This window comes from Chionomys nivalis, chromosome 6, assembly GCF_950005125.1.
Source record: "Chionomys nivalis chromosome 6, mChiNiv1.1, whole genome shotgun sequence".
NCBI lineage: Eukaryota > Metazoa > Chordata > Mammalia > Rodentia > Cricetidae > Chionomys > Chionomys nivalis.
The window spans coordinates 98,743,555-98,764,197 of record NC_080091.1 but is presented as its reverse complement, the minus strand read 5'-3'; the positions used below and the strand labels follow the sequence as shown (position 1 = coordinate 98,764,197).

Here is a 20,643-nt window from a genome sequence, read left to right as displayed (position 1 = left end):
GGCGCCTCTGAGCTCCCGGAGTCCCCTGCCCAGGCTCGGTGCTGGTGTGGGATCCAGTGGAGCGGGACCCTGGCCTGGGAAGCCTGGGAAGCCTGGGGTGGGAGGAGGATTGGGGGGTCGATGGGAATTTAGCGAGCTTCGCGCTGCAGGGCGGGGCGTGGGGCGGGGCCGGTCTGGGCCGGCCACCGTGGACCGGTAAAAGGCTGGGGCGGGCGGGGTGGGTGTGGCCGTGCGGGTGAGCCGAGCCCTGGTCCGGGGACCCGTAGTCTCCCGCAGCCTCTCAGCCATGGGCGCCGTCTGGTCCGCCCTGCTAGTCGGCGGGAGTCTGGCGGGAGCGCTTATCTTCTGGCTGCTGCGGGGCGACCCTGGGGCCCCAGGGAAAGACGGGGGTGCGGAGCCGCAGAAGGACGCACCTCCAGGGGAGGCTGCGGCTCTGGGAGGCGGTCCGGGTGGTGGTGGCAGTGGCGGCCTGAGCCCTGGACCTTCCGAGCGGGTGCTGGTCTCCAAACCAGGTATTCTTCCTCCCCCTGGGCTCGGGGAACACGTGCCCGTGTTCTGAAGTTCACTGGGGAAGGGGAAATGAAAGCCACCTGAAGCTCTCCAGGTGGGTTCTGATGGACCAACTTCCTCGACCTGGGACTGAACCCTCCTCGGGTCTGTTGCCTTCCGGGGCTGTAGTGTCCTGGAGAAGGCACGCGGGTCCTCCAGAGGCCGCGCCCAGCTCCTGTGCAGCGGGCACCGGCTCCTCCGCCTGTCGGTGCTTGGCGCAGTGCGCGAGACTGGTTTGTGGGGGCATCTCACAACTCACTTCAGTCTCCCATGGAACTGGGAGGGACATTCTCCGAGTCTCAGTCCCCTAGCTTAAAGCCCTGACACCCCACACCCTCGTTAGATCTGAGTTTGGGGCTAGTGAGCGTTGAGCACTCGCTTACTACTGTCTGGATAGTTCTTTCAGGAAAGTAAAATTCAGCTTAGATGTGGGTCATGAAAGTCACGTCAGCCAGGGCTGTGCGCTAGCCATGTGTGCACTTACAGCAGCCCAGGCGGCCTGCTGGGGGACCAAACTCTGATTGTCACATAAATTTAGATCTACTTTCTAGAGACCCCGCACCAGGCATTGCGCACCGGCACAAAGCCTTAGTTAGCTTCCTGCGCCTTTTTTTTTTTTTGGCAAACTATCGTCGCCCGCCCGGCAGAGCTTATTTTTAGTGGTGGTCATTTGTGAGACTCTTTCCCACGGCTGATTTTCGATAAACGGTTCGTCTGTTTTCTTCTGTTCCCGAAGGCCAGCCTCATGTTTTAAGCTGAAAATTGGGAACTGAGAGCAACATTCGTTGACGCCTCACTCCGAAGCTCACAAATGAAGCAAGGGTGTCCCCAATCCGCGTGCTGAGTGTAGGAGTCAGGCTTGGAGAACTATTGAGGTAGCCAGGAAAGAAACCAAGTCTTTAGGGGACTTGGATTGTGGGTTTTTAAGAACAGTTTTTTAAAGTGTGCAGTGGGGCAGTGGGCGGGAAAACTTCATGTGTCTTTAAGGAGATTTCCCCCCCTCAAGTTCCCTCACCCCCACCCCACCCAGACTCTACTCAGTCACACTTGGTGTTCCTGACCGCTCTGCCTTCCAGAGGTGGCCCCTGGCCTGCACTCACTTCCAGGGAGCACAGATGTACACTAAGGTGCCGAGTAGCATCCAGTCCTTTGTCCCACAAAAGCCAGTGTGCGTGTGGCTGGGCCTTCTGCTAAACTCTTGCTGGACAGCATTTTTTTTTTTTCCTTTTTTAATGACAGGAGCCAAGTGATTTAACTTTGGACCCTTGCCAACTTGGTCTGGCCTGTGGGAGACTTTGCAGCTTGCCACTTCATTGTCTCTCAGGGTGTGCACTGAGACTTCCTGCCTGTTTTCATTGTGGGCTCCCCATGCATGCTCTTAAAACAGTGTTGGGAAAGTGCAAATGGGCACTTGAGTTCTACAGGAACCTGAACTACACATAGAAACAAAGATAACAGCAATCGATTTCCTCAGTTTTCCTTTGTGAGCCCCACCTAATGTTGCCACACTTTCCTCTCTCAGAGCAGCTTCAAGAAAGCAATGGACATTTGATTTCCAAGACCAAAGAGCTTGGTAACCTGCAGGAAACACAGAGACTGCAGAATGCTGGAGCAGATTGGGGCAATGCCAGAGAGAATGTTCTTGCTGGAAAGAGTCCAGACACGCACTCCAGGGCCAACCCAGAAGAGTCAAGGAATGAAAGGCCAGAAGCTCATGTAGGAGAATGGAGACCCAGCAAAGGACAAGAAACAGCTGGGGGCACAGCGGAGAAACTACTCTCATGCAGCCTCCTCAGGGACAGAGCCAAAGCAGCCGGTCAGGACCCGGCAGGCCCTGAGGACTGGGAGGTGGTGTCGAGGCATTCATCGTGGGGGGATGTTGGTTTGGGTGGCAGTCTCGAGGGCCTAAGTCAGGGAATGGGTGATGGCGGAAGCACTCTTGTGGGAGGAAGAGGCTGGGATGCAGACGGGAAGGCGGTGTCTCTGGACCATCAGCAGGTCCGCATCCAGTTCCAGGTGCACTACACCACAAGCACTGATGTGCAGTTCATTGCAGTAACCGGAGACCATGAGAATCTTGGGGGCTGGAGCACATACATCCCACTCCACTATTGCAAGGACGGGCTGTGGTCTCATTCTGTCTTCCTGCCTGCGGACACAGTGGTGGAGTGGAAGTTTGTGTTGGTAGAGAACAGGGAAGTTACTCGCTGGGAAGAGTGCAGCAATAGATTCCTGCGGACGGGCCGTGAGGATAAAGTGGTTCACGGGTGGTGGGGGATTCACTGACTCGCTGTGCAAAGCACCCCGGAGGGTGCAGCGGAATGTGCGAGAGGCTGAGGCAGTAGAGCACACTGCATAATTCAAAGACAGTGTGATTCCATTTGTAGCCATCAGAGTTCCTCAGAGTTGCTAGTGTGGCTTTTGTCCAAAGTGTAGAAAGATGTATGCATGCTGAAATGTTTCCTGGGAGCTGGGACTTTTCCCTTGTTGCACTGACTGGTTTGTGCTGACACATTACTTGAGGGATTGATTGTCCTTGGGTAGTTGGTTGGGCTGAGATTGAGGTATGGACTATGGCAGGGAGAAACTAACCAACTACACAAGTACAAGGTGGAGCCTGTAGGAGCTCTTAGGGTAGGGAGGTGACAGTCAGCCTCCTTAGATACAGCTACAGCAACATTGTTTACATTTAAAAATAACACCATTTGGAACCATGACCAGTCCAATCCAAGTGACACCGGAAGACTCCCTGTTAGCTTTTGTTCCACTTTAAATGCCGAGGATAGGTGCAGAATTAGCAGACGTGTCTTTGTCTTAATGGTTTAAAGTAGAAGCAGAGTTACTCAGTCACCCAGGAAGTGGGATAGGGGTGAGGTGGTGAGGTGGCTTGAAGGGTTTACTATGCTTCTTTGAGGACTGAAGGTTACAGGTCGAGTCTGGTTCCAGCAAAGGGTGCATGCATTCTTTACCCACAGTGCCTTGCCGGAGCATCTCTGTTCACTTCCCCATCCCCCTCCTACTAGGCCTCAACTGATGGGCTGCCCTAGAAAAGTTTTTCTGCCTGTCAACTCCTCACTCTCCCTTCATACCCGTGAGTGAGAATCTCTATAGGACCATGATACAGAAGAATACCTTTGCTCTGAGAAGAAATAATTATTAAGCTTTAAGTTATAACAGAATAATAAATCCTGAGTTGTATTATCTTAAGTGTTTGAATTACTTGTTTTAATTTTAGCACCATAACCTAGATATAAAGTAATGGTATGATGTTTTACATACAGAGAAAAGCACCATGACCTAGATATAAAGTTAACGGTATGATGTTTTACATACAGAGGAAAGCAAACGCCAAACATGACAGCAGATGACATGTCAAGTCTCTTTCTCTTTTGCAGAAAGTTTTAAATATTTTTTAAAACTTTGCCTAGAAGGGAATTCAGCATGTTGGTATTTGAAGATTAAATTTTAGGAGCAGGGTTTCTTGTAGCTCAAGCCTATCCAAAAATTCACTATGTAGCCAAGAATCCCTTGAAACTGCTCCTCCTGCCTCCACTTCTCAAGTGCTGGGATTATAGGCGTGGACCACCACAGCCAGTATGTGCAGTACCAGGCACACCCTCTACAACCGCGGTACATCCCAGCTCTCCGTTGTTGATGTGAGACAGGATAGCCCCAACTGGCCTGGAACTTGATCTACCGCTATGGATGACTTTTAAGCCCCGATTTTCCTACTTCCACCTTCCACGTGCAGATAAAATAAGTCTTTATGTGTTGAAAAACAGTAAAGTGTCTATTGGCAAGAGAGTATTTCATTCTGGCTGACAAAAACATAGATCCAAATGAAAGCAGCATCAGGAAGTGCATAGCAGGCTGTTTGTGGGCTTTGGGATCATAGCTCTTTTGAGATGAAATTTAGACATTCTGCTTCTATAAATGAGGTTTGCAGAAGGCACTGGCCATTACTTCACAATGCTCAAGTATCCCTATGAAGTAAGGCAATTTAAACAAGTCTCCAGAATTCTATTTATTACCTGATGAAATAAAGGTTAATCTTCCATTAAAGCCAACTGACTTAAGAAACATTATTTTAACCATGTGTATTTAACAAATACACATTTATTTTAACCATCAAGTCGGATAGATGTGCTTGGCGTGCTAACTGACGTCGAGAGCAGCATGAGGGTCCCCTGAGAGAGCATCGCACGTCCTCCTAGTCACTGCCTGTGCCTGGTCAGGGCTTCTGCTGGTGTCCATGGAGGAAGGTAGGAACACCACCCAGATTTCTTGCCCCTGTATCAGTCAACTGTTGGTCGTCTGGGCAGCAGCTCCCCTCCTTGTGGAGTCCCCCAGACCCTCTTCTGCCTGGTGGTGCCACCATCCTAAGGACCCTCTCCATCCTCTGCATCCAATTTGTGGGAGGAAAATGACTTGGAAAAAAAAAGTATGAATGCAGTGTTAGCACTTGGACCTGAAGGCACAGAGTTGTTCCATTCCACCTGTGAGAACTGGTCAGGTGACCACCCCCAGAGGCGAGGGATGTGGGGCTGCAACAGGGTCTCCAACTAGGCAGCTGTGTCTCCATGACAACTGTGTACTAGGGAGTGGAGAAATACACTTTTCGCCACATTGTGTCTAATGTTTTTTGGCACAAGTAAAACACTTATGTGTCTGTCCTTGTCTCATTGTATTTGGTTTGCATATGAATAACCCCCAATTTATTAAATTTTAAGATAGACTATATTCAACCTAGAACTTACCTATTCATTTGTTAAAGAGTAACAAGTATTGTCTTTCTTTAGTTTTATGCAAGAGGAGATATTTCTGAAAGTTTTGATTGGTTTTGTTGATCACCAATGTTGACAGAGCAATGAGTTCAAGGACACCAAGAAGGCTGGAGTCCGTCCAGCATGCTGGAGTTTGTCCTTTTGCTTTTGACACTGCACCCCTTTACACCACATGAACACTCTTTTTTCCTCCAAAGATTTGTTTAAGCTGAAAAAAATGGCTCTATCTCAGAACCAGTAAAATAATTTCAAAAATTATACTAATGTGCTAGAATTAGCATAAATTAATACATTGTAATATATGAATATGCTCAAATCTAGCTAGTAGTGTCGAAGGTTTTACTATGACAGCATTCAAGAAGTTTATTTCAAAATAGAATTTATGGGACAGGGTATCTTTTATTAAATTTTCACATAAAAAGAAAATGTCCAGGGCACTAATTATAAGTAACAGCACGGCTCATCGGGCGCCAGCCCTTTGTAGAGAGCGGGCGAGCGATGACATCATTTTAGTAACATTTTCTCTTGGTCCTTCACTTTCTGAATCCTCTTTTCTTGATTTCTGATCATTGAAGACATTGCTGAAATATCAATAGAACAGAGTTAGATTGGAAAGTCAACTTGGGTTCAAGGATGAGCCTTTAGCCCACACAACAGACTCCCTCTGGGCCCAGAGCTGTGTCAGACTGCAATGCAAAGTCTGAAGTGACAGCAAACCTGCAACCTCGGGAAGCAGGGTGAGCTAAGAGGAGCATAGTGCTGGCACCTCCAGAGGGGGACAGCGGGAAGCCTGCCAGCCTCTCATTTGGGGGGGGGGGCAGAAGTCAGTACTGTAAACAGTTGGGAAAAATTTCTCTATACTCTTGTATATATGCACATAAATGGAAATGTGTACTTTTTTTGGCTTTGGTTATGCTGGGATTGAACCCACAGTCTTTTACATGTGAGGCAATACCCTAACACCAAGCTGTATCTACAACCTATACTTTAAATTTTGATAAATCTGAAACTATTTGTTCAGAACTTTGAGAGTCATCCTACCAGGTACTGCCTCTAGTCAAGGTAGTGTTTCTATTAAACAAATGCCAATGTCTTCCAACTGGATGAGTCTAGGATGACATAGTAGGATGAACTAGAAGTGTAAATCAAAGCATAGGTATAAGTTTGAGAAAAAAAAACCCTACATTCTTTTAAAAAATGCACAATAATATGGACAAAACCAACTATATTTGGTAGGTTAAAAAAAGACAAAGTTGGGTGGGGAGGGGAGGAGGGGTGGGTCTTGTAGGGGAGGAGGGGGTGGGTCTTGTAGGGGAGGAGGGGTGGGTCTGGTAGGGGAGGAGGGGTGGGTCTGGTAGGGGAGGAAGAGGGGGTGGGTCTGGTAGGGGGAAGGGGTGGGTCTGGTAGGGGGAGAAGGTGGGTCTGGTAGGGGAGGAAGAGGGGGTGGGTCTGGTAGGGGGAAGGGGTGGGTCTGGTAGGGGGAGAAGGTGGGTCTGGTGGGGAAGGAAAGTGATCAAGATAAACTGTCTGGAATTCTTGGACTAAGTTTTTAAAAAGACTCAATAACCTAAAAGCAAATGTTTTCTGACTGTTTAGGGGGACCTGGGGTTAATACAATTCACTTGGGATTTTATTCAACAGCAATGTGATGTGACCTCAGTGTGTTAGAAAGATGTGGGCTTTAGCATCAGGAATTACAGGGATCAAGTCCCAGCTCTAGTGTTCACTGAGACCCATGACTGTCTGTCTTGTGCTCTCATTATGACATTAACAACAGCTCCCACCCTCCTGCATAGATGTGAAGACAAGAGCAAAGCTGAGTCCAGGTGCCACTCACAGGTGCCAGCAGAGACTATTATTATTAACATGCTTCAATTTATTGTATAAATACTTGTTGGAAAAATATTTATTGCATTGCATGCATGTTGTATGTCTGCACATATATTTTTATGAGCTTTCACCCCAGTTCTGAGGACTGAAACCAGGGCTTTTGTTAGCTAGGCAAGTGCTCCATCACTGAGCTAAGTCCCCAGGCCTGGAAACCTCACTGTACCTTGGTTCTTCAGCTGTAAATCTTCTACCAAGGTTTGCAAACTTTCCAGTCTGTTCTGCAGTTTTCGGCATGTTTTTCCTGTTGTTTCTAGTGACGGAGACTGTGAATCTATTAGAAAATTGCTTAGATGTGATATTAAAAGTCTATTCGATATTTCTTTTAGAAGTCATCAAATTATATATTAAACAATTTTTCCTAAGAAAACTTTAAAACATTATTCTAAAATGAAAAAATTCCCATTTAAACACAGTAACACTAGCTTATTTAGTTTTGTTTCAAATCAACTTGATTTATTATTATTTAACTGTATAGTATTAAACAGGTCTCTTGACAAGAATACTTCAAATCAGTAACACATTTGTGTCAGTTTTCACACCAAATCTGAGTATTTTCCTGATGTAGGTGGGTAATCTGTCAATGTGTTACTTTCATTGGTTAATAAAGAAACTGCCTTGGCCCTTTGATAGGACAGAATTTAGATAGGCGGAGTAGACCAAACAGAATGCTGGGAAGAAGGGAAGTGAGGCAGATGCTATAGCTCTCCTCTCCAAGATGGACACAGGTTAAGATCCTTCTTGGTAGGTGCTACACAGATTACTAGAAATGGGTTAATCAAGATGTGAGAATTAGCCAGTAAGAGGCTAGAGCTAATGGGCCAAGCAGTGTTTAAAAGAATACAGTTTCTGTGTAATTATTTTGGGTAAAGCTAGCCAGTGTGCACGAGCCGGGCGGGAACGCAGTCCACCGCTACAGTGGTTCATTACTACATTTTCCAACTGGGGTTTGAGGAGCAGGCTCTAATTCAGATACTAGCTCACTTTCCAGTGTCAGACTTTAACCTGTGTGATGTGGGATTCCCCTCTGTATGCTGTGAATATGCTTTATTATCATTGGTTATTAAAAAAGCTTCTTTGGGCCTATGGTAGCACAGAATAGAGCAAGGTGGGAATTCTAAGCAGAGACAGAGGAGAAAAGAAGGCAGAGTCAGAGAGTTGCCATGTAGCCACCCAAGAGACAGACACTAGATGATACCTTACCGATAGGACACACAGTGATATGCAGACTAATAGAAATAGGTTAATTTAAGATGTAAGAGTTACTTAATAAGAAGCTGAAGCCATAGGCCAACCAGTGTTATAATTGATATAGTTTCCATGTGATTATTTTGGGTCTGGGAAGCAAGGAAATGAACAAGTGGTTTCCGCTTACAAAACGACGCCCAACATGGGGCAACTATGTCCACATAAAACCTGAGAGAGCTTGAAAAGGAATTCTAGACACAAAAGAACAGAGTTTAGCAGAGCTTCTTGGTAGCTGGTTTTTTTTTGTTTTTTTTTTTTTTTGGTGGGGGATAGGCTCTGTTTGTTGTTGGTGAACAGGGTGCTGTGGCTCCTTTAAGAGAGGTCTTCTTGACTCAGCATTGGCAACAAAGGCTGAACAACTTCTATAGGGGAGGGCTTCCTGGTTCATGTTAGTTGCATGAGCAACTCTGACTCTTTCAGGAGGTGGAGCACTTAAATAGGGCCTGTTAGCAGAATGTTACAAATTGCTTAGTGGTGACATAGACCCACTGTGACCCTGGAGCTGGTATGATGTGCATGACTCTCAGAGGCAGTGAGCATGCTTCCACTGTGTTGGACTGGGAGGAGCCAACAGACAGGGCCATGGAGTTGGTCCTAGCCACATCTACTTAACATTGAAAAAATAAGTGCTCCTAGCCAAGAAATAATTATAAACACACAATAATGACAGATTCAAATAAAAAAAGACTTCTAAATGGGTCACAATGTTAAATGATGTACATAGGCTTAGGAGAAAAAAGAAAAAAAGAGTATAGATAGTAATAATCTAAAAGAGTACAGACAGTAATAGATTAAAGGAGTAAAGATAATAAAATATTAAATTTGTAAAAAGAAATAGAGTAAAAAAGCCATGTAAAGATAAAATATACACAGAGAATCTGGATTATGTATATTATTATGTTTTCTTTGAAATATTTCACTGTAAATGAGCTAAGTAAGTATAGAAAGACATTTCATTGTACAGGCTACTAAGCTAAACCAACATATATATTTTAAAGGTATCTTGACTTCAAAATTTGGGTCTAAGGATATGTTGCTTTAAAAGACAGGTTCTGCTTTTGTTTCCACAGAGTATAAGAACCTGTGAATTCCTTTCAGACTAATGTTGTTTGATGGACCAAGACCCCCCAAAAGGTCTCTGTGAACCCCCCCAAATACTTCACCCATCAATAAGCAAAAAGCAGCTTAAAAAAACTATGCCCAAATTCCCAAATACTGTTTATAAATATTTGTTTACATTTAAAGGGGAATATGACAAAGATGAATACTTTGCATTTGAATGGATCTTGGTTTATTGATACAAATTTAAGGTCAATTTTGTTAAATGTATTTCTGCTCTTTTTTAAGGTATTGTGTTTGTGTGACTCATTTAAAAATGTACTGTATAGTTAAGAAATACAGATTAATAGATAGTCATCTATAATAGTCAAACTTGTAGTCAGGCTAGTTAGGTTTTCTAGATGAACAGAGATATATTTTAGATGGATAGGTATTCTCCAAATCTTTCAAAGATGTACAAAATATGGCATTTAAAATGTTTTAAGAATTTAGGACTTTTCATGATAGTAAGATATGTCTGTTTCTGGCAGCACTAATTGCTTCAGAGAGGCTAATGGGCACTGAAAAAACTGATTATAAAATTTGCCCTCAAGCGAGGTGGTGGTGCTTTAATCTCAGCACTTGGGAGGCAGAGGCAGGCAGATCTCTGTGAGTTTGAGGCCAACCTGGTCTACAAGAGCTAGTTCCAGGACAGGCTCCAAAGCTACAGAGAAACCCTGTCTCAAAAAGAAAAATTTCCTTCAATGTGACAAGGCTAGCCATTTGGCCAAGAAACTGCCCTTGCCTGGACTGTTTGATTAGATACACTGTATAAATTGGACATGCAGGATCCACAGAAAAAGGACTGCTGAAGTTGTCTAAAGAAGGTGAGACTTTCATGGTTACTGCTTCATGAAAGAGTCTACCAGACATTCTGCAGGATACAGAATAAAATGACTGACAAACTGCCAATATAGGCAAAACTGTCTTTGAAATTTTTTGCTTCATGGAAAAGTCTGCCAGACACTATGGGCCGTTAGGCTGAAGATGGATGCTCCAGTGATACAGAAGAACTTTGGGTGACTGTCCAGGTAGCAAGATGTCTCTGTCAATTCCAGAGTTTTGGAAGTTGCTTACAATGCATTTCCTGTTAACTTAGTAATACTATATCCTTTAATGGAGTTGAAGAATAGATAGTTATAATTATAGTTTCCCTTAGTTATGATAAAAGTTAAAGTAGATATAAATATTGTAATTGTAATTCTTGCTTGATGCCTGTTTTGTTATATGTAATTTTACTATGTTAAAGTTAAAGTTATTTAGACAGAAAAGGGGAGGTGATGTGGGATTCCCCTCTGTATGCTATGAATATGTTTTATTACCACTGGTTAATAAAGAAGCTGCTTTGGGCCTATGACAGGGCAGAATAGAGCAAGGTGGGAAATCCAAACAGAGATAGAAGAGAAAAGAAGACAGAGTCAGAAAGACACCATGTAGCTTCCAAAGGAGACAGATGCTGGATGGAACCTTACTGGTAAGCCACAGCCACATGGCAATAAGATTAATAGAAATGGGTTAATTTAAGATGTTAGAGTTACTTAATAAGAAGCTATATGTCAAACAGTGGTGTAAAATATAGTTTCTGTGTGATTATTTTGGGTCTGGGCAGCCAGGAAATGAAGAACAGTCTCCAACTACACCTGATATGGATGGTTTGTGTGTTGGAAAAGACTGTATGGATGCTGGCATGGCACGGTGACCTACAATGTGGCAGCAGTAACTGATGAGGAGATGAGGACCCAGAGACATGAAAGCTGTCTTTAGGAAGTGGGAGAGTTCTGTCAATATTTGAAAATACTTAGTTAACAAATAGAAGGGTTGAGTTTTGATCTTAGCCCCTAACTAGATGAATAATTTTAAAAACATTTTTGCTGACTTAGTTTTTTATTACTAATACCCTTTTTGTTGTATTAAACATAATCATCTAAAAGGCTTTCAATTTAAAAGGATGAGAAACAAGATCTTAGCAATATTTGAACAGAAATAATAACATGATGTTCTTGGTGAGGATATGAAATGGGGGAAGAAAATGTCCTATCACAGATACTGCCCCCTCCTTTAGTGGTCACTCTTTTTTTAAAAATTTTTTATGATTTATTTATCTTTATTTTATGTGCATTGGTGTGAAGGTGTCAGATCCCCTGGAACTGGATTTTCAGACAGTTGTGAGCTGCCATGTGGGTGCTGGGAATTGAACCCGGGTCCTCTGGAAGAGCAGTCAGTGCTCTTAACCGCTGAGCCATTTCTCCAGCCCCTAGTGGTCACTTTTAATGGGTTAGTAAGTTGGTTTTTAGCATTTGCTTGTGGTTTGTTTGCCTTCTTTGAGGCAGGGCATCACTATGTAGCCACGGATGGCTCGGGATTCACTCTGTAGACTTGGTCCTGGACTTGAAAGACTTCCTTTCTGAGTCTTCTGAATGACGAGACAGCACAAAGAGCTTAGGAATGGAAAACGAAGTGCAATGCACACAGTGGTAAACAAAGTGCACTCAAATGTGATCAGGCTCTGATTTTTATATTTTTTTTTAGAATCTAGAAATATGTATGGCATAGAATATCAAAAGACTAAGAGATGTTGAAATGTTTTGACAATGATACACACCTTGTGTGGCGTATGCCTATCAATGAGACTGAGTCCACAGAGTGCTGGGTTGGTTTTGGTTAATGCAATATAGAACAAGAAACATTTCAAGTCCAATCCAACACATTTATGTGTAATTCAATATTCCAAGGCATTGACTACAAATCATTTTTTCATTTATTTTTTAAAACAAAAATTGAACTTAAAATTTTGATGAGATTTTGTACAAGATTGTATAACAGACATCTACACTTAAAAAGGTGTTGGCTAAAGCAGAGTCATGTTTTAAACTAAGCAAGAGTGGAGAAGTCTTAGCACTTAGACACAGAGCACTCTAAAGAAAAAAATAGAAAACAAGTTCACTGTTTGTGCCAGACAAGAGTAGAAAGGCATTTATGTACAGTATCTAAGCTTCTGTTATCCTAATGCGTGAGTGTGCATAACAGTCACTGTCTAATTTGAAGACCGCATGCTTAGAGCACCAACTGCAGGCTGCATATGAGAGGAGCATGCAGAGTCTTGCAGTTCGCTGTGTAAGAACCAATTGATCACATCAGCATATCAGGTCATTCTTACCTTTAGTAGAGTCGGGTGAGTGGATAGGCTTGGTGGAGCGGTACTGGGATGTGGAGCCTACTGACTCCTCGGCAGAACTAGTCAGGAGAGAGTGCACTGGAGACTTCTTAGGAGAGGAATTGAATGAACGAGAGACTGAAACCTTCACAGATGGACTTGCTAAGATTGTATAATGACAAGGGTAAAAGAATTAGCTAAAAATAGTGTAGTGCACTTATAAAAAAAGCCAATCCTTTCACAAGCAAAAGCCTCAATGACAGGAAAACAGAACTTCACACAGCTATGAGTGGGTTTGGTTTTGATACTGCCATTCCCTGGAGACATCAGCATCCATCTTGACCCTGACTCTCCAGCAAGCCTCCAGGCCTTGGCCTTGCACTGGGGTAGAACCTTTGCCCCCTCTGGTAGTGTCAAGATTCTTAGGCTAAGCAACAGTACCTTTCCCCCACCCCACACACCGCTATAAGCCTGCGGATGGCCTTTGCAGGACTCCCCAGCCTCTGATCATGGAAGTTAATCACAATTATGTAAACACCTTATGGTTTTGTTCCTCCAGAGAACCCTGGATCTAGGGATGAGAATGTGTAGGACCCTGAGATCCAGAGTTCCTGATTCAAATCAGATCCTCTGCTGATCTGATCATAATGGTCTGGGATTGTCAACACCCTCAGCTGTCTAAAAAAACAAAATCACAACAAATTCTGTCTAGAAGAAGGTAACCTCAATGTGAGTCTCATCCCAGATGTACAATCTCCCACGAAGTGTCATATAATAAAAACTAACAGGGTATATAAGGAGAAATGATGGCATGCTAGAAAACCAAGAGAAAAATGCAAATAATAGATTAATAGCAAACAGGGAGACCAGACAATGGAGCTCTCAGGCAGGGACTTCCATAGGTCCAAACCATATGACTTCAAACACCAAATGTGTTCTACTTGTGGAAAAAAATGGATACATAGATAAGAACTGCTAAAACAAGCAAACAAACAAAAGGAAAAGCATTACAGCTACCAGACAAGAAGGGAAAAGCATGTTACATTTAAATGGGCATCAATTAAATTTACAGATGACTTCTTAGTAGACATAACAGAGACTCTAAGTGGGGTAAAAACTATCCACACTAAAAGTGTGGTGAAAAGCCAGGTGGTGGTGATAAACACCTTGAATCTGAGCACTTGAGAGGTAAAGACAAGAGGATCTGTGAGTTCGAGGCCAGCCTGGTCTACAGAGTGAGGGCCAAGACAGCCAGAGCTACATAGAGAGCCTCTGTCTCAAAATAACAAAACAAAAGCAAACAAACAAACCCTGTCCTGTTTGATTTTTGTCAGCTTGACCCAAACTAGAGTCATCTGAAAGGAAGGAACCACAGTTGAGAAATGCCTCCATCAGACTGACCTGTGGTCAAGCCTTGAGTGCATTCCCCTGATTGATGATTGAGGTGGGAAGCCCCAGACCACGCGGTAGGCGATGTCAACCCTGGGCAGATGTCCTGAATTGTGTAAGAAAGCAGGCTGCGCAAGTCACGAGGAAACCGCCAGTAGCCAGTAAGCAGCACCCCTCCAGGGTCTCTGCTTCAGCTCCTGCCTGACTTCCCTTGATGAAGGACTGTGCTGTGGAGCTGTAAGCCAAACAAACTCTTTCTTCCCCAAGTTGCTTTTGGTAACCATGTTTTATCACAGGAATAGAAAGCTAACTAAGACATAACCAACTGTGTTTATATTTATAATTAACCTATGTTAACAAAATTGTATGAAAGTTAAAAGGATACTGAATGGGGTTAAAGTATTCTAAGGTATTCAGAATGTGTGAGAAAAGGCAAATGTTTAATTTAGAGCAGTCTAAAAAGGCAAGAGCACTGCTCTTGTGTCCTGGCTAATCATCAAGATAGCAGTGACAAAGGGCTAGAGCAATCGGTCAGTCGGCAAAATGCTTGTGCAAACAAGAGTCCCTGAGTTTGAAAAAGTGGTAGCACGAGACTGAAATTTCAGCACTGGTGGTGCAGAGGGAGCAGGACCCCTGGGCGTTGGTGGGTGGCCTGCCTAGCCTGATTTGTGAATTCCAGACCAGTGAAAAGCTATGTCTCATAACCAAAATGGCTGGCATCCTGGAGAATGACGATCAAGGTTGATCTCACTCTACACACACACACACACACACACACACACACACACACACACACACCTGCATACACACACAAAAGAGTCATACACACACATATATTGTCTTGATTTTAACTATAACAACACTCTTCTATAAATGAAGTCCTTACACTATACTTTACTTTTCCTTATTTACATTAGGACTGGCCAGATTTATAACTATGTTTTTATTAAATAACTGTCACTTTCATTCCTTCCCGATAACTTTCTCTTCTGTAAATCGTTACCACTCTTGCCTTTGCTTTCTTTTTTGGGGGTGGGGCAGGGCAGGGGGATGGTTTCCTTTTTTTTAAATATTTATTTATTTATTAAGTATACAATATTCTGTCTGCATATATGCCTGCAGGCCAGAAGAGGGCACCAGATCTCATTACAGATGGTTGTGGGCCACCATGTGGTTGCTGGGAATTGAACTCAGGACCTTCGGAAGAACAGGCAATGCTCTTAACCGCTGAGCCATCTCGCCAGCCCTTGCCTTTGCTTTCTAAAACTAACATACGGTGCAATTTTTCTGTAATTTGTTCTTTGGCTCTGTTTTAAGTCATCCTCTAGCAATTTTATTTCCCTCCCCATCCTGAGTCTGAGTATTGTAACGTTTACAGTATTGAGATTTCTGTCTCTCCTTGCTCTTCTTTTCAGAAGCTTGTTTTCATGGAAATCACTTTGTAGTGTAGGAGGTTTTTCTGTTCATGTGTTGCTTTCGTTGGTTAAATGAATAAAGAAACTGCTTTGGGCCTGATAGGGCAGAACTTAAGTAGGTGGAGAAGACAGAACTGAATGCTGGGAAGAAGAGCAGAGTGAGAGACACTATGGATCTTCTGCCTGAGACAGACACTGGTTAGACTCTTGCTGGTAAGCCACAGTCATGTGGTGATACACAATTAATAAAAATGGGTTAAATTAAGATGTAAGAAATACCCAATAAGAAGTTAGAGCTAATGGGCCAGGCAGTGTTTAAATTAATACAGTTTCTGTGTGGTTATTTTAGGTGTAAGTTAGCCAGACGGCCAGGACAAACAAAGGGACCGCTCTCCTTGTAACAACCCTGTAATTCATTGGAAATGACACTGAGAGCCTCGATTCTCCTTTTTATTCCAGCCATTCGATAAGCGTTTATTTAGCACCTACTTTACATCAAGAAGGCTCTAAATACCTGGAGTGTGTCAGGAAACCAGAGACTGCAGGATTTTATTTCCCAGGCTGTGGTATGGCATACAGTAACAACACCAAGTAGTAAGTTATGTAAGAGGATGCTGTGTAATACAAGTGGAAAAGGCAGGGGGAGCTGGAAAGTGTGGGAAGGTTGTGATTTTTTGAGTGATGGGAGTTAAGTGTTGCTGGGAAAGTGACCTTTGAAAGAGGATGAGGTGATTAGCAATGTTTGTGGCACTGTAGGTACAAAAGCCCCAACAGGGAGACAGCATAGCAGGTTCAATTAACAGTTCCAGGAGGGTAAAACAGAGTGACCAAAACAGGGTGGGGTGGGGAGTGGGGGGTTGTAGGAAGTGAGAGCAGAGTTCATGGGGACTCAAACACTTCTGGCTTTATTCTCTTGGCGTGAGGAACCTCTGCAGAGTTCATGGAAAACTCACCTGTAGACGTGAATGTGAAGCAACTAGACGGATCTTCCAGGTCCCCCGCATGCAGTGTGACTGGCTCTCTGGAAACAAGAACAGTGTGCAGATTTATTCTGCCAATCAAATGGACTGACAAACACCTAGGTGAGTATCAAGGCGCAGGGCTGAGGTGGGACGGCTGCAATGTTTCCAGATATGGTGAGACCATGCAGGCTCTGAGTGTTGGGGATGGAGGACGAGGCAGAGCCTGGCCACTGGAGGCTTGTCTTTGGGATCCCTTCCAGCATTCTCCCCATCTCGACTCCCCCTCTGCATGAGACAACTTTTCTCTGCCACATGTGCCTCCTGCCATGGAGTTCTGGCCCAGCACAGCCTGAACCACCATAGGGCAAAATAAAACTTTCCTCCTTATGCTGTTTCTTTCAGATAGAGAAGCTAATGTAAATGCCAATGCAAACATGTCCTTTCTTCGACACAGCACTAAGATACAGGGACCAAGACAAGCCAATTCAGGTAAGTGTGACAGCCTGAAATATCAAGATGCCTAATCATAACTGTCAGTTGTAGGGGTTCTGAAATACTGTAATGGGAAACATAAAGTTATATTATAGTTTTGTATTCAGTATTCAAGAATGATTTTTTTTTTCTTTTTTGAGACAGGGTCTCTAGTCTCTACACCTACAGCTCCCTGTGTAACTGAGGATGACCTTGAACTTCTGAACTTCCTACCTATACCTCCTGAGTGCTGAGATTAGAGGTGTGTACCACCATGGCAGATTTAAGAGGGGCTTTGAGCAAGCTAGGCAAGTACTCTATCAACAGCTGAGCTATATCCCCTGTCCATTCACTAAAGTGCTGTAGGACAAATTATATTAATAGAATCCTGGTAAGAAAATTAATTTTCCTATAACAATAATTATAAATACAAGTCATTTTCTCGTATGTTCTGTAAGTTGCAATTTTAATTACTTATTTAAAAGTGAAGAAACCAGATGAGTGTGGATGCTCTTACCTGTAAGCTCTGCACTTGAGGCTGAGGCAGGGAAAGCTGAGTTCCAGGCCAGTCAGGGCTACATGACAAACAAATAACAAGAAAGGAAACAGAAGGAACCAGAGAGTAACAAGAACTCAGCATTAATAACACAAGTATACAAAATCCCATCAGTGGGTGGAAACAGTCTCAGTCTTCACAATGACTGTCACTAACACAGGGATGCCATTAGGTTTGTTTTATTCATAGAAGTAAGTATGCAGGACACAAATTAAAGAGATAAGTTATGTAAGTGCAACATTGGAGGTAACTATCAACTTCATAGTAATTTTGAGTTACCAGAGAACAACAGTAAGGGGTAGATTGTAAGACTGTAGCTATAGCAAAGGAAAATGGTATGAAGGCTGGCCAGATGGCTCAGCAGGGAAAGACACTTGCTGCCAGCCTTGATGACCTGAATTCAATCCCTGGCATATAGTGCAGGAAGAAAACTGGCTCCCACAGGTTGTTCTCTGATACACATACACACACACACACACACAAAATGTAAAATTTTTTAAAGAAAAAATGGCTTGTTCCACACTCTAGTCTGTCTCTGAAAGACATAGAGTGGAGTTCCCTGGAGGTTGTACTGACAGCTGATTATCACAGTATAGTTTATGGAAATGCAGATGTGAGAATCCAGATGTCTTTGACTCTGCTGGTCATTCAGTTATAAAGCAGTATCTTCTCAGTGACTTTTTCATAATAAAATAAGTATTGACAATTTCATTATTAAGAAACAGATTTTTCTAGTCAAAGAGAAACTCTACAGTGGAGCTTTGGTTACCTCAAGGAAGTAACTATGTCCCATGTCTGTGACCCGCGTCTTTCCAGGTAGTTCTGTAGGTCCCTAGAGGCAGTGCATAGCAGTGGCCACAAACACACACTTTGAAGTCATTATGGCTAGTTGAGGACTGTGGACTCCCAGACCCTGAATCTCCTGTAAACAACTTATTTTCCTACCCTTGTAACTGCTCTGAGCAAAACAGCTTGTTTTCCTGTGTTTGCAGCTGCTCTGAGCATGAGACAGGGGAGTGGTTTCTGGTGGCTGCAGCTGAAAATCATGAGAGCTAGGGTGTGGCCATTGGTCAGGGAGGGCTGCCCTGGAACACAATAAAGGGGCATTCTTGATTCAAGTTGGCATTCTTGGCATTCTTGGGGAATTCAAGGATGACCCATGTCTCTGTCTCTGTGTGTGTGTCAATTTCCAGGCACTTGCTCGGCTCGCGAACTGTCCCGTAGTGCAGGCAATGAGCTACACATAGTAGCCGGGTGCTACAAGTGGAGGCCCCCAAAGAGCTTGCCTTACAATGGCTCAAGTTCAAATGTGGCCTTCAGCGTTTACAAGCTTAATGACCTTGGCAAATTGCTTAAACAATTTGATTCTTCATTTCTAGCCTAATTATTGGAAAATAATAGCCTCCACATAGATTAGTCAGACAAAATGAGATAATTCTAACACAACTAGGAAACAGAAGGGATGAAATTATAATGAAATTATTATTCATAGATATACAGTGGTACTATATAGCCAAGAAAGGAAATAACACATCTTTTCTGTTTAAAAGAAAGACATATTTAGAAAGATTCAATTTGTACTGTGATCAAGAAGCAGAGACAAAAAAATATTTACAACATTGTCTTGATTCATTCACTAAAATGTATTTACTGAATAGTTTCTTGATAGACATTGTGTTCGAGTGCTAAGAACACAGAAATGAGTAAGCCTGTTCTTAATTTCTCAGGGTCACTATTGCTGTGATGAAATGCCATGACCAAAACGACTTGGGGAGAAAAGGGTGTAACTGCAGACGGAGAGGCCAGCTCCTAGATCTGTTCCAGGGTAGTAAAAAGAAGACTTCAGAGTAGTGATGGTTTAGGGAAAAGTTTATCTAAAAAGGTGTTTAGGCAAAAACAGGTTCACATGATCTGAAGGTAACTTTCCTAATTAGCTCTACATCTTTCTCTTTGCTCTCTACACTGCTGCTGCCATTCTCTTGCCTAGGCAAACTCTGGACAATTAAGTTACATTCTCAGGGCCCAACCTATCTCATAACCAGTGATAAATCATGTAGTTCTTAGGCTAGGAATGTCACATTGACCAGCCAGTGAGCAACACTTGGCCATGCACATGCCTCTTTCTCCGATGGAACCAAACCTTGAGTGGTAGGGAGTACGTGCAGAAAGTCTCAGCTGCTAGACAAGTAGTTGTGTCTTCAACATTATTTTCTAGGCTTTCTTGCAAGCAAAAAAAAAAAAACTGGCAAAAAGTTGTTTCATGCCTAACCTTGTATCAGCAAAACACCTGGGAAAATGACCTTGTGTCTATGTCTCTGGAGACAACAAGCTGCTGGTCTCCAGGGGCAGCCAGCCTGCTTTGAATCTGTTCTAGAGTCTAAAATTAGCTGTCTGTGTGAAAGGCTGTCTTTGTGACTGAGAACCTATGCCAGTCTGAGAATGCAAAATATCCTAGTATGGTTTCTATTCATCAAAATTAAAAAATTAAGCAGAAATCATCTTCCTGACCATCCACAGCTATATGTGTGCCCAACAAGGATAAAACATACCATCAAGAGGCTGTGGAAAGAACCCCACAGTTGTTCTTATTAGGGAGGCAAGTAATGGCACCTGAAAAAGTTATGGACAGGAACAACCAGTCATCTAGCCTCCAGTCAGTAACCCCATGGCTTTGCCAAGTGGGGCTGGAATCATGCATCTGGAAGGTTGACCTCCTGAACACTAATTGTCACCTGCTGTATACCCCCATGACCCTCTGCAGGGTTTATTTAGCTTATGCTTCTACATCACCATTCATCATCAAAGAAGTCAGGACAGGAACTCAAGCATGGCAGGAACTTGGAGCCAGGAGCTCATGCAGAGGATGGGTGATGCTTACTGGCTTTCTTGTAATGGCTCACTCAGCCTGCCTTCATATAGAACCCAGGGCTACCAGCCTCGGAATGGCACCATCCACAATGGGTTGAACCTCCCCCATCAATCACTAATTAAGAAAATGTCCCACAGTCTTGTCTATAGCTAGATTTTATGGAGGTATTTTTTCAACTGAGGCTCCTCTCTGATGGCTGTAGCTTGTGTCAAGATGACAGATAACTAGCCAACACACTAAAATTAATTTAAGCAGCTGAGA

General features: G+C 43.4%; 2 protein-coding genes across 3 annotated transcripts in view; one reads left to right on the top strand and one right to left on the bottom strand.

Moving 5' to 3' along the window:
- Positions 1-240: 240 nt before the first annotated feature.
- On the top strand, positions 241-4,609 carry Stbd1 (starch binding domain 1). Its single transcript, XM_057772349.1, has 2 exons — positions 241-512; positions 2,072-4,609. The coding sequence occupies exons 1-2, from the start codon at positions 287-289 to the stop codon at positions 2,833-2,835; spliced, it is 990 nt and encodes a 329-aa protein (XP_057628332.1). The 5' UTR covers positions 241-286; the 3' UTR covers positions 2,836-4,609.
- A 1,228-nt stretch (positions 4,610-5,837) lies between these two features.
- The window catches only part of Ccdc158 (coiled-coil domain containing 158), a 56,077-nt gene continuing 41,271 nt past the window's right edge, over positions 5,838-20,643 (bottom strand). For both annotated transcript variants that reach the window (XM_057772978.1, XM_057772979.1), the window contains exons 20-23: positions 16,478-16,545; positions 12,724-12,882; positions 7,387-7,494; positions 5,838-5,914 (exon numbers count right to left, since the gene is read on the bottom strand). In XM_057772978.1, coding sequence (XP_057628961.1) covers positions 5,838-5,914; positions 7,387-7,494; positions 12,724-12,882; positions 16,478-16,545 — 412 coding nt within the window. The remainder of the gene's footprint in view (positions 5,915-7,386; positions 7,495-12,723; positions 12,883-16,477; positions 16,546-20,643) is intronic.

Coding starts and splice junctions, on each gene's coding strand:
- Stbd1 (XM_057772349.1), top strand. CDS start 287: ATGGGCGCCGTCTGGTCCGCCCTGCTAGTCGGCGGGAGTCTGGCGGGA. Junction 513..2,071: donor GGTGCTGGTCTCCAAACCAG/GTATTCTTCCTC, acceptor TTCCTCTCTCAG/AGCAGCTTCAAGAAAGCAAT.